Source organism: Anolis sagrei, chromosome X (genome assembly GCF_037176765.1).
Source record: "Anolis sagrei isolate rAnoSag1 chromosome X, rAnoSag1.mat, whole genome shotgun sequence".
Classification (NCBI taxonomy): domain Eukaryota; kingdom Metazoa; phylum Chordata; class Lepidosauria; order Squamata; family Dactyloidae; genus Anolis; species Anolis sagrei.
This window is the reverse complement of record NC_090034.1, coordinates 79,210,344-79,225,252: the sequence shown is the minus strand read 5'-3', so window position 1 is coordinate 79,225,252 and position 14,909 is coordinate 79,210,344. Positions and strand designations below refer to the sequence as shown.

Genomic DNA, 14,909 nt, shown 5'->3' with positions numbered 1-14,909 from the left:
AAAACATGGAAAAGTTCATTAAACTGCAAAAACTTTGTTTTTGCTGGACATCCTGCAGCACATTTTGCTCTAGCTTTCCAATGAAGATCTCATAGAGCAGCGTTTCTCCACCTGGGGGTTAGGACCCCTGGGGGGCCCGTGAGGGGTTGTCAGAAGGGTTGCCAAGAACCACCAGAAAACACAGTACAGATGAACTATAAATCTCAGCAACTACAACTCCCAAATATCAAGGTCTATTTTCCCCAAACTCCACCAGTGTTCACATTTCAGCATATTGAGTATTCATGCCAAGTTTGGTCCCGATCCATCATTGCTTGAGTCCACAGTGCTGTCTGGATGTAGGTAAACTACAACTCCAAAACTCAAGGTCAATGCCCACTAAACCCATCCAGTATTTTCTGTTGGTCATGGGAGTTCTGTGTCCCAAGTTTGGTTCAATTCCATCTTTGGTAGAGTTCAAAATGCTCTTTGATTGTAAGTTAATTATAAATCCCAGCAACTACAACTCCCAAATGACAAAATCAATGCCCCTCCAACCCCACCAGTATTCAAATTTGGGTGTATTAGGTATTTGTGCCAAATTTGGTCCAGTGAATGAAAATACATCCTGCATATCAGAAATTTCCATTACGATCCATAATAGTAGCAAAATTACAGCTATGAAGTAGAAACCAAAATAATATTATGGTTGAGGGGCACCACAACATGAGGAACTGTATTAAGGGATCACAGTATTAGGAAAGTTGAGAACCACTGTCAGAGCCTCAACCAATTCAACATAGTTTATGGCAGCCACAAAAACAACAAAGTTTCTGGGGTATAACAAGTACTTTCAAAGTAATTATCGCACAATTAAACAGGAATTAACACTTTCAAACCAGGAACAGAACAATGTATTGTCAAAGGCTTTCATGGCCGGAATCACTGGGTTGTTGTAGGTTTTTTCGGGCTGTATGGCCATGGTCTAGAGGCATTCTCTCCTGACGTTTTGCCTGCATCTATGGCAAGCATCCTCAGAGGTAGTGAGGTCTGTTGGAACAGAACAGAACATTTTTCAAATACTGTTACATAGTGTGCTGGATATTACCATATATAGTTATGTATATGGAGACCTCATGCCTAAATGTAAGAAATGACAAGTGGAGTATCATAGGGTTCTGTCCTGGGGCCAGTGCTGTTAAACGTCTTTATCAATGACTTGGATGATGGAATAGGAGACATGCTTATGACATTTGCAGGTGACATCCAACTGGGAAGGACAGCTAATACTCCAGAAGAAAGGATCAGAATTTAAAACGACTTTAACTGATTAGAGAGCTAATTGACCAAAACTAACAAAATGAATTTCAACAAGGAGAAGTGTAGGATACTACACTTAGGCAGAAAAAATGAAATACACAGATAGAGAATGGGTGACAGCTGACTTGACAACAGTCCATGTAAAGGTGATCTTGGAGTCTTAGGTTGGATCTCCAGTTGGATCTCCCATATCCATGTTTTGAGCTTCCTTCTGAAGGAGAGGAGGGATGTTGATGACCTAATTTCCCCGGGGAGTGAATTCCACAGGCGAGGGGCCACCACTGAGAAGGCCCTGTCCCTTGTCCCTACCAGCCTCAGTTGTGATAGAGGCGGGGCCGAGAGCAGGGCCTCCCCAGAAGATCTTAGACTCCGAGGTGGGACATAGAAGTAGATACATTCAGACAGGTAGTTTAGGAAGGAAAGGAGCCCTATGGCAGATAATGCAAAAGGCCCTGTCCTAAACTACATTTCCCAGAATTCTGCCCAACATCAGGAAGCCCAGTCAAAAGAGGGGAAAAATTTGTCCCTTCGTAGCAGCAGCCAGAGTTTCAATGAATCGTTGAATCTGCAAAGATGACTTACTGATACTTCAATACTAGTAAGTAAATCTGTGCTAGGCTAGGAAGAAATACTTAAATTCAATGAGATAGCTGTTGTGACTTTTTTTAAAAAAATGTTTTTGTCAAAACTTTAAAACATTCCCAAAAATCAGTAGCTATGTGAATATTTCTGAAACTTGGAGGTACTGATCCCCTGTTATCTTGTATCATTGCCGATACATCACACAGTCCTAGACACTTGGTAAGTGTCCGACGTGTGATCCAATACAAAAACCAGCAGAGTGATCTTGTCTGCTGTGGACTCATCTTGTTGTGTTTCTTATTATTATTATTATTATTATTATTATTATTATTATTATTATTTTCTTACCTGCTGTGCTGGTACAGCTGTACTAGAAGCTCCCACTTTATTTGCCTTGTATTAAGTGTTTGCTTGCAGGCCAGGGCTTGGGATTCTGCAGCAGGGTGGCTTCCTGTTAAAGTTTGCAGTCATAGGGCAGGCCACCTGTTCATCATCATTAGGTTCTCTAGTCCCGCCCCCATTTTGGGTTGAGAGAAGGGAAGGGAGCCATTTTTTAGTTAGTCTCTGCAAGAATAGCTAATGTACCGGATGTGTACAGACTTTCTCCTGTACAAAGGCTTCAACCCTTAAGACTTCCCGCGGGAGAACAGTCTTAAGAGCATCTAAAGATTTCCAGAGGTTCCCAGGGAAACAGCCTTACAGCCCTGAGGAATTTCGGAGGGAATAACAGCTTTAAACATCAAGAACTCCAGCTAAGTGACTACAGGCCTACTGGTAGGTCCACTCGGTTTTGAGACGCAGTTCAGCCCGGTAGCAGATCCACACCAGTTAGGTTTAGGTTCACAGTTAGCCTGGGAGAAGTTTGGAAAGGGATTTTCCTTTAAAGTAAAGCGAAGAAACAGTTAGAAGCTACCAGTTGCTTGAAGCCTGGAAGCATTTGTTCAACCTTTGAAGACAAAAGAAGTTTCTGTTTGATTGTTCATCAATAAAGACTTTGTTGTATTTAAGCTCAGGCCCTCTAAAGACTGTTTATGGGGGGGAAATCTCTAAAGCTTCTCTTCGGGGCGCCTGGCTTCCCGTTGGGGTCAAATTGCACGTCCTGTTTTTACAGCAATTCATTTTAAGCCCAGCGGCGACAGAACACCTGCCTTCTCGTGGCTCAAGGCAGGTTACAGAATAATTAAAACACATAAACATTGGAAAAATACCACAAATACACATACTAAAATGTATTTCTATAAAAGATACATATTAAAATGTATTTCTTTAACATTCGTATTAAACTACAAAAAACAGAGATGTAACAAAGCACACATGTTTAAATTTCATGTTTAAGAGCTGTCTAGAAGTACAAGTATGCTGAGGATGTAATCATAGCATTTAGCTATCTATGAAAATACAAGCAAAGTAGATATTTGAATGGAACAACCTGAAACAATTGACTACTATGATAAGTTCCTAGGTTAACAGGTGGGATTGTGGCACTGCTCTGGTGTGCAATCGTTGCAACCTTCCACATTTGTCACAACATGGTCAGGGGCTTAGATCCAAATATTTTATTCATTTCAAGAGGCCCTGTAGTATTGCCCTTCTCATAGATATATTCTGATTATTATCTAGCAGGAAATTATATAAAATGCAAATGAGGTCCACACTGTATCTTATTCAGTTTGCTTCTGAATCTGAGACACAGAGTCTTTGGGTCCACTCCGGAACCAACTCAGATCAGCCATAGCTTCCAATGGCTACCTATCTAAGTAGTGGTGGCTAAAGTATTTATTATTCCCTTTATTTAGTATCTTCAAAGGCAGATGGACTGGAGTTCAGGAAACTTTCTTGTTTAGATAGAAGTGAAAATAATGTGTGAACAATCGGTTATGGCTGTGCTTGACAAAAAGGTTTCCCTCAGCGATGGGGAATGTGTGACCTTCTAGAGCAGCGGTTCTCAAAGTATGCTCTGTGGAGACCTTGGGGCGCCACAAAGCATACTGAGGGGCTCCGGACTTTCCTCCTCCGCCCCCTCCAAGTTTTCCCACCCTCCTTGCTTCCAAAACCATTTCCCTCCCACCACTCAGGGGGTGCTTTGATGTACTTTTCCTGACTGGCAGAAGGGACTTGAAAGGAGATTCCATCTGAACATGAGGAAGAACTTCCTGACTGTGAGAGCCGTTCAGCAGTGGAACTCTCTGCCTTGGAGTGTGGTGGAGACTCCTTCTTTGGAAGCTTTTAAACATAGGCTGGATGGCCATCTGTCAGGGGTGATTTGAATGCAATATTCCTGCTTCTTGGCAGGGGGTTGGACTGGATGGCCCATGAGGTCTCTTCCAACTCTTTGATTCTATGATTCTATGAACTGAATGGCCCATCGGGTTGCTCTTCTTCTTCTTCTCCTTCTCCTTCTTTTTCTTCTTCTTCTTCTTGCAAAGGCCGGGTGGCCATCTGTTAGGGGTGCTTTGATTGTGCTTTTCCTGCATGGGTTTCTATTATTATTATTGCTATTAGTGTTGTTGCAAAGGCTGGATGGTCATCTGTTGGGAGTGCTTTGATTGTGCTTTTCCTGCATGTCAGAAAGAAGGGGGTTGGACTGGATCGCCCCGGGGTTACTTCCACTGAAATAATGTTAAGTTCATGTTGGTTAAAATTGTTCTTTATTTAAATATTTTCTTCTTCTTTCTCCCCCACCCCCCCCAAACAAATGAGATCTGTGCAATGTGCATAGGAATTTGTTCATTCTCCCCCCAATTAGTTCACACAAACACTTTCCATCCTTCTGCCACTGGCCCAGCCCATCTGTCAAACTTTAAAATAAATTGCATCTAAAAGTTTGCCCATGCCTGATATATATACATTATATATAATATAATATAAGGTATAACGTATTCCTTTATTCCTTTATCCGATTTGTCATCAATCCACTCCTTTGGGCTTCACGCAAATCTACCATTTGTCAAAATATATGATCCTGGCCAAATAGCTTAAATATAATATATAAACATTTCTTGGGACTCCATGAGAAACTTTTGCTTCAATAAGGGCTCAGAGGCTTAAAAAGTCTGAGAACCATTGCCCTAGAGTTTGTTGGACTACTACTTTTTTTAGTCCAAAGCTGCAATGTCACTGGAGAAGGTTGATGGGAGTTACAGGATCTGGCAGGTCATCAGTTACCCAATCTGATGGCAAGTGTGTTTCAGTATAGCAGCACAATAGACTGAAAGACGGAGAAAAATTATCAGATGTGTGGCCTTTGAATGTGTCCAGCTTTTCTGAGCAATAAACAACCAGATGAAACAGTTCCTGACTCTCCATTCCTTTCACCCCTCCAGGTACACCAAGATGAAGACGGCCACCAACATCTACATCTTCAACCTGGCCCTGGCAGACGCCTTGGCCACCAGTACGCTCCCTTTCCAGAGTGCTAAGTATCTGATGGGGACCTGGCCTTTTGGGGAATTCCTCTGCAAGGTTGTCCTCTCCATCGACTACTACAACATGTTCACGAGTATCTTCACCCTCACCATGATGAGTGTTGATCGATACGTAGCGGTCTGCCATCCGGTCAAAGCTTTGGATTTCCGGACTCCCGCGAAAGCAAAATTAATCAACATTTGTATCTGGGTCGTCTCCTCCATCATTGGGGTGCCTATCATGATCATGGCTGTTACCAAGTCGGATGGCAAGTATATGGTGCTCCTTCTAGGCTTGAGAACACAGAGATGCCTTAAACAATTACAGTAGCCCTCCCCTGAGGTTAGGTGCATAGGACATCCCATTAAAGTGGGAAAAACTACTAATAAAAATGCTATTTTAACTTCATTTTTCACTCTCTGTGGATCTTTAGGTTCTCCAGGATGATGGAAGCTGATTGTAGAATTCCCCTGGAGGATTTAGAGATTCATAGAGAATTGTTTTCTTTAGGTCCTTCAGGATTACTCTATAGCAGTGGTTCTCAATCTGTAGGTCCCCAGATGTTTTGGCCTTCAGCTCCCAGAAATCCTAACAGCTGGTAAACTGGCTGGGATTTCTGGGAGTTATAGTCAACCAGAAGGAAACCAAAGCCAACCAAAGGCTCTATAGTCAACCTTTGATGACTTTGTTGTCAACCTCTGGCAGATGCAACTCTACATCAACTTCTGGTTGAAGTTGATGTGAAGTTACCTAAAGATTCCTAGAAAGAACATATTCATCAAACCCACATAAGATAAATCTACAAACGTGGAGCTGGAAATTAGGAATATGCAGTTCGATTTATGCCAAAATTAAGTCAACTGGGCCTCAGATTATGAAGAAGATACAACCCTCGAAAACAGAATTCTTCTGTTAAGGTTGATCCATCCCTCCCCTTTCTGAACCTCTTGAATTTGTCTTAATCTGTCACAGGGTGGGTGGAATTCTTTGCTCCAACTTGATTTGGGAAACAATAGATCCAACTTCCACACATTTATTTGCATTTGGAATGGAAGTAACTTGAAATAATAATATTTCTAAAATATGCAAGAACCCAGAACGGATAGCTAGCTGTGGACCTGGGCAGTTTTGGTTAGTCACACATGTGAGCTTTTTAGAATGGGAAATTATGTCAAATTCTTTCTACCACCAATATATGGGCAGTTTGAATTCTTACTAAGGCTGGCTCTACACTGTAGAACTTAGCAGATAGGAGAGATAATACCAAGAGCGATCCTTTCTCGAGGCAGAAAATGTACAGTTTTATTATCAGCTGAGACCCTGGAATGGAGTTGTGTCCAAAAGCAACTGGAGTGAGGATAAAGGCGTTGACTTTCCCTTTTTATACATCTTCAAATGCAGGCAAACAAAGAAACATGCTTCTACATACGTTAACATCATCACTACGTCACCTTAAGCATCATAGAAATATCAAAGTCTATCTTTCAACATGCAAGAGGCATGTCTCTAGGTTTTTTCAAAAGAGCAGTTTACATCCATCAAGGGGCCTATTTCAACCTGTCAGGAGGGAGGGAGATTCCTTACTTTTTACTTATATCTGTTGGCACCAGGACTTTCTTATCTCTCCCCACTTGGATGTTCACCCCCCCCCCCCCTTGCTGTGCCTGGACACAGATACTTCTTTCTGGCCTGTCAGCTTGGTTTTCTAATACAGAGAGAACTTGATTTTTCTTACACTTCAGTTCTTCTAATGTACATACAATATATGTATAAATATCTATATTTCCAGTATCTCCCTATCAGAACTAGTGTGGTTGGCACCACTTTAACTGCCATCGTTCAATGCTATGGAATCCTGGGATCTGTAGTTTGGTGAGACACCAACAGTCTTTGGCTGAGAAGGCTAAAGACCTTGTAAAATGATTATTATCATTATTGAATGGTATTGACTCATCATTATTTTTCTGAAAAAACTCATTTTCTTTAGGGTTTAACATCTGCATAGTAAGCAAGTGCAACACTTAGTATACCTATACACGTACATTATTTTAACACAAACTGCTGTTCAAGTGGAATTAGTGACTTGTTTTGCATTTTGTGCCAAGGCAAGCCAAAAAGGAACCCATGACATACGGAGGGCTTTGGAGGATCCTAATTTGGGGGGAATGTTTTGGTGGTCCTAGAAACTCAGAACAGAAAAAGGTGAAGTGGCACCTTTCATCATAACAAAGCAAGAGAGGTAAACTGCATTTTAGTTATCTTGAACTCGTTCGGCCATGGCTTTTCCCAGGATTGCCGGAGTGGAAATATGATGAAATACGAAGATAATCCGGAAAGTTAGGTTACAAGATTTTTTAAAAAATACAAAGAATGAATTTATTTTTATCCAACTGACATGGATTGTAGCATAGGTATTACATTATTTTCCACATAATCACAATTCAGTTCAATACATTTTGTCATTCGTGGGCCGTGTTTTCGATGCCTGTATCACAGAAGTTTCCCTCCTCCTTTTCCAGCCAGTTTGTTACTTCGATTTTCACCTCATAGTCATCGAAAAAGTGATTTCCACCCAGGTATTCCTTCAATTTAGTGAACAGATGATAGTCACTGGGTGCAAGATCTGGACTGTGAGAGGGGTGGTTTAAAACATCCCAACCAAAGGAAGTCAACCACTCTTGTCTTGCATGAGCTGTGTGCAGACAGACACGCATTGTCATGGAGGAAACAGACTCCTGGCATCAGCATCCCACAGTGTTTGTTTTGGATGGCCCTGCGAAGTTTCTTCATGATCTCACAATATATTCCATATCCATTTTGTCACATCCTGTCTTGACATTACGTCCTCTCCATAAACTGAAATGATTTCACGATGAATTGCAGCGATGTTCATGCCCTTAGCATTTAGGTAGCATATTACAGTGTGAACTTCAGACTTGGAGGGAAATGGAATGAGGACTCTCATCTTGCTTTCTGTTGCTCTGGTGACTAGGATGCAGAACAATGGCTTCAAACTACAGGGAAGGAGATTCCACCTGAACATTAGGTAGAACTTCCTGAGTGTGAGAGCTGTGGAACTCTCTGCCCCGGAGTGTGGTAGAGGCTCCTTCTTTGGAGGCTTTTAAACAGAAGCTCGGTGGCCATCTGTTAGGGGTGCTTTTTCCTGCTACTTGGCAGGGGGTTGGACTGGATGGCCTACAAGGTCTCTTCCAGCTCTATGATTATATGATTCTATGATTCTGTCTCTAACCATCACCACAATGTCAGTCACTACTGACAACTGGCACAGCTTGTTCGCTTCCGCTAGCTTCCCGCTACATGGCAGTGATACCAACTTCCAGTGCAAAATTTCCCTGCGAGAGCTATGTGTCTTGTAATCTTACTTTCCAGAAAATCCTCGTAAGAGTAATAATATACTTTATTTATATTCCTCCCTATCTCCTTGAGGAGACTCAGGGCAGATTACAGAGCACATATACAGCAAACATTCAGTGTCGTTATACAATTAACAAGGACAGACAATACATAAACAGAAGTCAAGGCTTTCCCATCTTTTTCCATCTCTGGCATTTGGAGGCTGTGCTCAACACCAGCTATGGAATGGTGTTGTTGCTCCATCTTCCATGCCAAGGAGCTTTGTTGCCCATAGACATTCTCCCGATCGAATCACTAGCATGTCTGCATAGGTGCCTTTTATTACCTCCCAGCTTAGAACGGTACCTATTTATCTACTCACATCGCTGTTTTCAATCTGCTATTGTGAGCAGAAGCTGGAGCCGACGTAGCCCGACGTAGGCTTGAACTGCCAACCTTTCGATTGGCAAGATTTTCTGCAGTTTAGCTGTTTAACCCGCTGTGCTAAGCCCGGCCCCTTGATGTCTGGTTGTGTGACAATTAAACCTGCTCCTTTTTGCGCACAACTTTGAAAGTCTGGCTTTCAATCCCTGAGCATTTAGCAATGCCAGAATTCAGTTACACCTGCTGCTTAGATCAGATATATAAATTAAGTAGATTTGGCAGGCTTAGACCAGATTGTAGTGTGTAATGATTGTAGACTCATTGATCCCAAATCGATGCCTTTTTCATAAATGTTGATTCACGAAGTTTCCATCTTTTTAGTCAACCTAATTGGATCAATCGGAACAATGACTTTATCAATATTTGCAACCCACATAGTTAGGATGGAAATTACTGTATTTACTCGAGTCTAATGCACCATCAAATCTAATGCGCACCTCAATTTTCAAAGCCCCAAAACCCAAAAAATTATTTACCATATGACGTGAATCAAATGAGCACCCTAATTTTCAGAAAGTAATTTAGTCAAAAAAGGTGAGCATTAGAATGGAGTAAATACGGTACTTGAGACTTAAAAAACTTAAAAATTGAAGAAAGTGAGCTTGACAGATTGTCTCAGATTTTTGGCTGAACTAGGGAAAAATACTTTTTGGATTATCCCTTCCAGTAGACCCACTGAGGAATTCTGAGGATTGCAATCCAAAAAAAAAAAAAAATAACTCTCATGGTTCCTGTTCTTGGCAGAGTAGTGTTAATTAGGATAAAATGAGCTCTTGTTTTTTTGCATGTAGAAAGTTTCTCATTCTTAGTTCCAAAAAGAAAACAAGGAAGTATGCTGTATTCCGTTTGTGAGTTCCTTCCAGTTTAGCCCAGTTCTGTACAAAACAATCTCAGCAGTATCTGACTATGTTGAAATTAATACGGAATTACAACAGCAGCAAGCCCTGATGTCCTTACGGTTGTTATATTAAACAGATGACACTATAAGTAAGTATGCCAGCTGTGCCTTGCTGTCAAGATTGGGCAGCAAAGCACAGATGGCCTAGCTCTTTATCTTCTACATGGAGTAGTTGTCAGCAGTGCCTGGATTCATTGTCTAAGACAGTTTGGGAGAGGTAGCTCACTGTGCGGGGCAAGGCTGGCCCACACTGGCAGGCAGCTGTTTTCTTGTATTTAAGATAAAAGATCTTTCCAAACAGATGCATACTGAACTTTCTGCATATAAATCCTCTACCACTAATTTTATTTCATTTGAAAATTAAGTAATGTTCCATAGTTATCCAATTCTAAATAAAGGAGTGTCTAAATAAGAAGAGTGGAAGTGGTCTTATTGGTGCTTCTAGTCTGATACGAGGGATATCCGGAAAGTAAGGCTACAAGATTTAAAAAACAAAAACAAAGAAAGAATATATTTTATTAAAACATACATGGATTGTAGCGTATGCATTACATTATTTTTGCACATAATCACCATTCAGTTCAATACATTTTGTCATATGTGGGATGAGTTTTTGATGCCTGCGTCATAGAAGTCTCCCTCCGCCTTTTTCAGCCAGTTTGTCACTTCAATGTTCACCTCGTCGTCCTTGGAAAAGTGTTTTCCTCCCAGGTGTTCCTTCAATTTAGTGAATAGATTATAGTTACTGGGTGTGAGATCAGGGCTATGAGAGGGGTGGTTTAAAACATCCCAACCAAATGAAGTCAACAACTCTTGTGTTGCATGAGCGGTGTGCGGACTGACGCGCATTGTCATGAAGAAGACAGGCTCCTGCCATCAGCCAGGCCTGTAGCGAGAGGGTGGTTTTAGGAGTTCAAACCCCCCCCCCCGAAATGTTTCAGATTTTTTTAAAAAACCTGGTTTACTCATTAATTTTAACTGGTTAACCAAATCCCCATGCTAAGTCTATGAAATGCAAAAAATTAAGAGTCCCTCCAGAACTGCAAGCACTATTTCAAGCAGATATTGACAATTTATTCACACTGTCATTACTTGCAGCAATAGCCAATGTAGTGAAGCAACCAAGTTGGGTGTGTGTGTGTTGAATGCTCTCATGAAGGAGGCCAGACTTGGTGGAAGTGGTTGACAGGAGTTGAGCTGCAGGCTATGAAGGTTGCTCTGCCCCCTGCTGTGCTCTTTGCTTCAGCGTGAGCTAGGAGGCAGGTTTCAACCCCCCCTCCCCGAAATTTTCAAACCTCCTCCTCCCCCCCCCCCCCCCGAAATTTTCAACCCTTCCCAAAAAAATTTTCTGGCTACGGCCCTGCCATCAGCAATCCATGATGTTTGTTTTTGGTGGCTCTGTGAAGTTTCTTTGTGGTCTCACAATATCTTGTAGCATTGATTGTTTCGCCTCTTTCCAAAAAATTAATGAGCAGAACCCCTTTTTCTGTCCCAAAACACTGACACCATGACTTTTCTTGCAATGAATCGCAGCAGCGTTCATGCTCTGAGCATTTTGGTAACGTATTACAGCACAAATTTGGCACTTGGAGAGAAACAAGAATGAGAACGCTTATCACTAACCTTTGCCACAACACCAGTTGATGAGCTACTGATGACTGGCACTGCTCATTTGCTTCCCCTGGCTTCCCACTGCACGGTAGTGATGCTAAATTCCCCCATGAAAATTCCCCATGAGAGCTATGCGCCGTGTAACCTTACTTTCCGGATAACCCTCGTATTTACTATTGCAGAATGAAAATCACATGTAGTTCACGTTTTACCAGTCCATACACTGTCTTGCCAGAGAAAGAAAATATGCCACACATATGATCTGTAAAGAACAAGAAATTTACTCTTTGTAATGCAGAGCAACATTTACAGTCATGTGAACAGTTGCACTGACTCACACAATGTCCTTTGAGAGACATTCAAATGGTCTTTGGGTGTCCATGTAGAAGACTCTCTTCCAGCAGCCCAGGAGCAAAAATTCGAACTATCTCTCTGCAAGCTCTTGCACAGCTCAAGCCCAAATATGTAACTGTTGCCAAAACTCCCAGTCTCAGCTAGTCTCTGGGTGTAGCCCTACTAATCAGCTTCTTGCTTTGCATTTTCAGTTAACATTCACACCAACTGATTTTTACATACCCTAACATTTTCTACGTGCAGAAGAAGGCAGCTCTCCAGCATTTCAGACAGAGAGATGTTAGCAACTAAAGTAAAGACCTTTTTGCATGCTGTGCCACTAAACCTTCAAAAGGAGAGTAGTTATTTCCTAAATAACCAGATTCCTTTCTTTCTTTCTTTCTTTCTTTCTTTCTTTCTTTCTTTCTTTCTCTGTCTGTCTGTCTGTCTGTCCTTGTTGCTTTCCTTTCCTATTCGTACAGGTAACATGGTTTTCTGCCTCCTCCAATTCCCCAAACCTCAGTTTTACTGGGACACCATCACCAAGATATGTGTCTTCATCTTCGCCTTCTTGGTTCCCATCTTGGTTATCACCATCTGCTATGGACTCATGATCCTCCGCCTGAAAAGCGTTCGCCTCCTCTCAGGCTCCAAGGAAAAGGACCGCAACTTGCGCCGGATCACACGCATGGTTCTGGTGGTGGTGGCAGCCTTCATAATCTGTTGGACGCCCATCCAGATCTTTGTCATTGTCTGGACCCTGGTGGGCATCGACAGAGATAACCCCTATGTGATGGCCAGCCTGCATTTCTGCATCGCGCTGGGATACACCAACAGCAGCCTCAACCCTATTCTCTATGCCTTCTTGGATGAAAACTTCAAGCGCTGTTTCCGAGAGTTCTGCCTCCCTTTCCAGGTACGGATGGAACAAAGCAGCTTCAGCCGAGCCCAGAACACCACCCGCGAGCGCGTCTCCACCTGCACACCTCCTGGAGTCCTCAACAAGTCAGCATGACTAGACATGGGGAGCCATAAAGGCGGCTTCACGGGGTGCAGAGAAGAGGAGCTACAGTCAGAACTGACCCAAGACACCACCACAGAGTTCTAGCAGCAAAGGTTAAGCCACTTCATTCCCTATTTCTCAAAGTGACTTAGGGTTGGACTAGATGGCCCATATGCCCTCTTCCAACTTTATGATTCAATGAACTGCCAATGCCATAGGGAGAATTCTGCCCAAGAAAAGCACCAGCTGGAAATATATATATGAGTGTCGATTTACTAAAAGTAAGAGCATTTCAGTTTTGAGGTGAACTCTCAAAATCAACTACAACTGCAGTGAATGCTTTTTTAAAGCTTTAGATGTCATGTACAGCTAGCTCTGAAAATGTAAACAAGACCACAGCATATGTTTTTGTATTCCTGGGTAGGGTCAGGCTGCTGCTTATACACATCAGCATTTGTTCCGTTGCTTTCGATATTCATTATTTTCTAGGTATTTCTATAATGAATGGATGAATGAAAGAAACTTTATTTATAGCCCGCCCCATCTCCTCGAGGGGACTCAGGGTGGTATACAACAAATAGGTAAAGGCAAAGATTTCCCCTGACATTATCTAGTCATGTCCGACACTGGAGGTGGGGGGTGCTCATCTCCATTTCTAAGCTGAAGCTGCCATTTTTCGTAGACACCTCCAAAGTCATGTGGCCAGCATGACTGCATGGAGCACCGGTACCTATTGATTTACTCACACTTGCCTGTTTTCAAGCTTCTAGGTTGGCAGAAGCTAGGCCTAACAGCAGGAGCTCACCCCGCTCCTCGGATTTGAACCACCAAACTCAGCAAGCTTAGCAGCACAGCAGGTTAACCTGCAGCCCCACCAGGGTGCCCTTTATAACAAATACATGGTGGCAAACATTCAGCGCCAACAATAATATACAAACAAATCAAGAACAACTCAATAAATGACAAAATGTGTCGAGCACCAGAATGTTTATTAGATGAGTCAGGTCAGCTGAAGCCTCCAAATTAGCTCCATCTCTTACACATAACAAAGTTATAATTCTTTTTTTAGAATTATAACTTTCCAAACTTTAATTCAGTCATTCCTTTGGAGGAATAAATATTAGAATTTGGTTTGCCTGTTGCAAGAAGAGCCGATTCATTTCATTTCCTTTCAAACAATGACCTACAGCCCAATAACCAAAGTCCAGATTTCCAAGCACACAGAAGAGATTTGATTCTTGTGGCTTTCCATGTCCTGCTTACCTGTGTTACTCCTTCTTTACGTGAAAAATAAAGTGATAAACCAAGTTTTTTGCTTCTATAATAAGAATTGCCTTATTAGTTCAGGAGGAAGCAGAGCAGGCTTTCTCTAGGTTGAGAGAAACTGGAAGTCTTCAAACCAACTGTGTATATTTTGTCTTTCGTTCTTTCTCTTAATCGACACAAAGCAGAACCAACTGCATAGAATCCTGTGATCGTCATTGCTCCATCGTACCAAAGGAACATATTTTGAGCCTACAGGTTCAAATGCCTATTCTCCAGTGATAGCACAAAGACCTTTCTTTTTGCTCTATGAAGGTATCCGTCTTTTGGCTTTTCCCAGCCATTCTGACTTTGAACTCCTCTGGGATCCAGATACAATCGTGATGTTGTGTGTTCAGGACCACCAGCAAAGAACAAAGTCACTGCCTCATTGTACAGATGGACTTATGAACAATGCTCCAGCATTACTCAGGTGGCAATTACTGCGTGAATAGGCCTGGAGCACAGGTGACAGAGACCTGTATGGGGCTGTGGATGGGATGCTTTCTTTGCACCTATCTCAAATTCTTCCCACAGTAGGGATGTTTTTGGCTACTTAAACTGGCCTTTGGTTTGCTCCAGTAGGGCAAACTATTGTTCTGCTGTTTTGGTGTGCACATTTTCAGTAAGATTCATGTATTCTTCTGCTGTTTTGGTGTGCACATTTTCAGTAAGATT

At 42.1% G+C, this 14,909-nt stretch overlaps 1 protein-coding gene across 1 annotated transcript in view; it reads left to right on the top strand.

Moving 5' to 3' along the window:
* OPRD1 (opioid receptor delta 1) overlaps positions 1-14,236 on the top strand; it is a 76,496-nt gene extending 62,260 nt beyond the window's left edge. Inside the window, exons 2-3 of the mRNA XM_060784318.2 lie at positions 5,205-5,554; positions 12,409-14,236. Of these exons, the coding sequence (XP_060640301.2) occupies positions 5,205-5,554; positions 12,409-12,941 (883 nt within the window). The 3' untranslated portion in view covers positions 12,942-14,236. The remainder of the gene's footprint in view (positions 1-5,204; positions 5,555-12,408) is intronic.
* Positions 14,237-14,909: the final 673 nt, after the last annotated feature.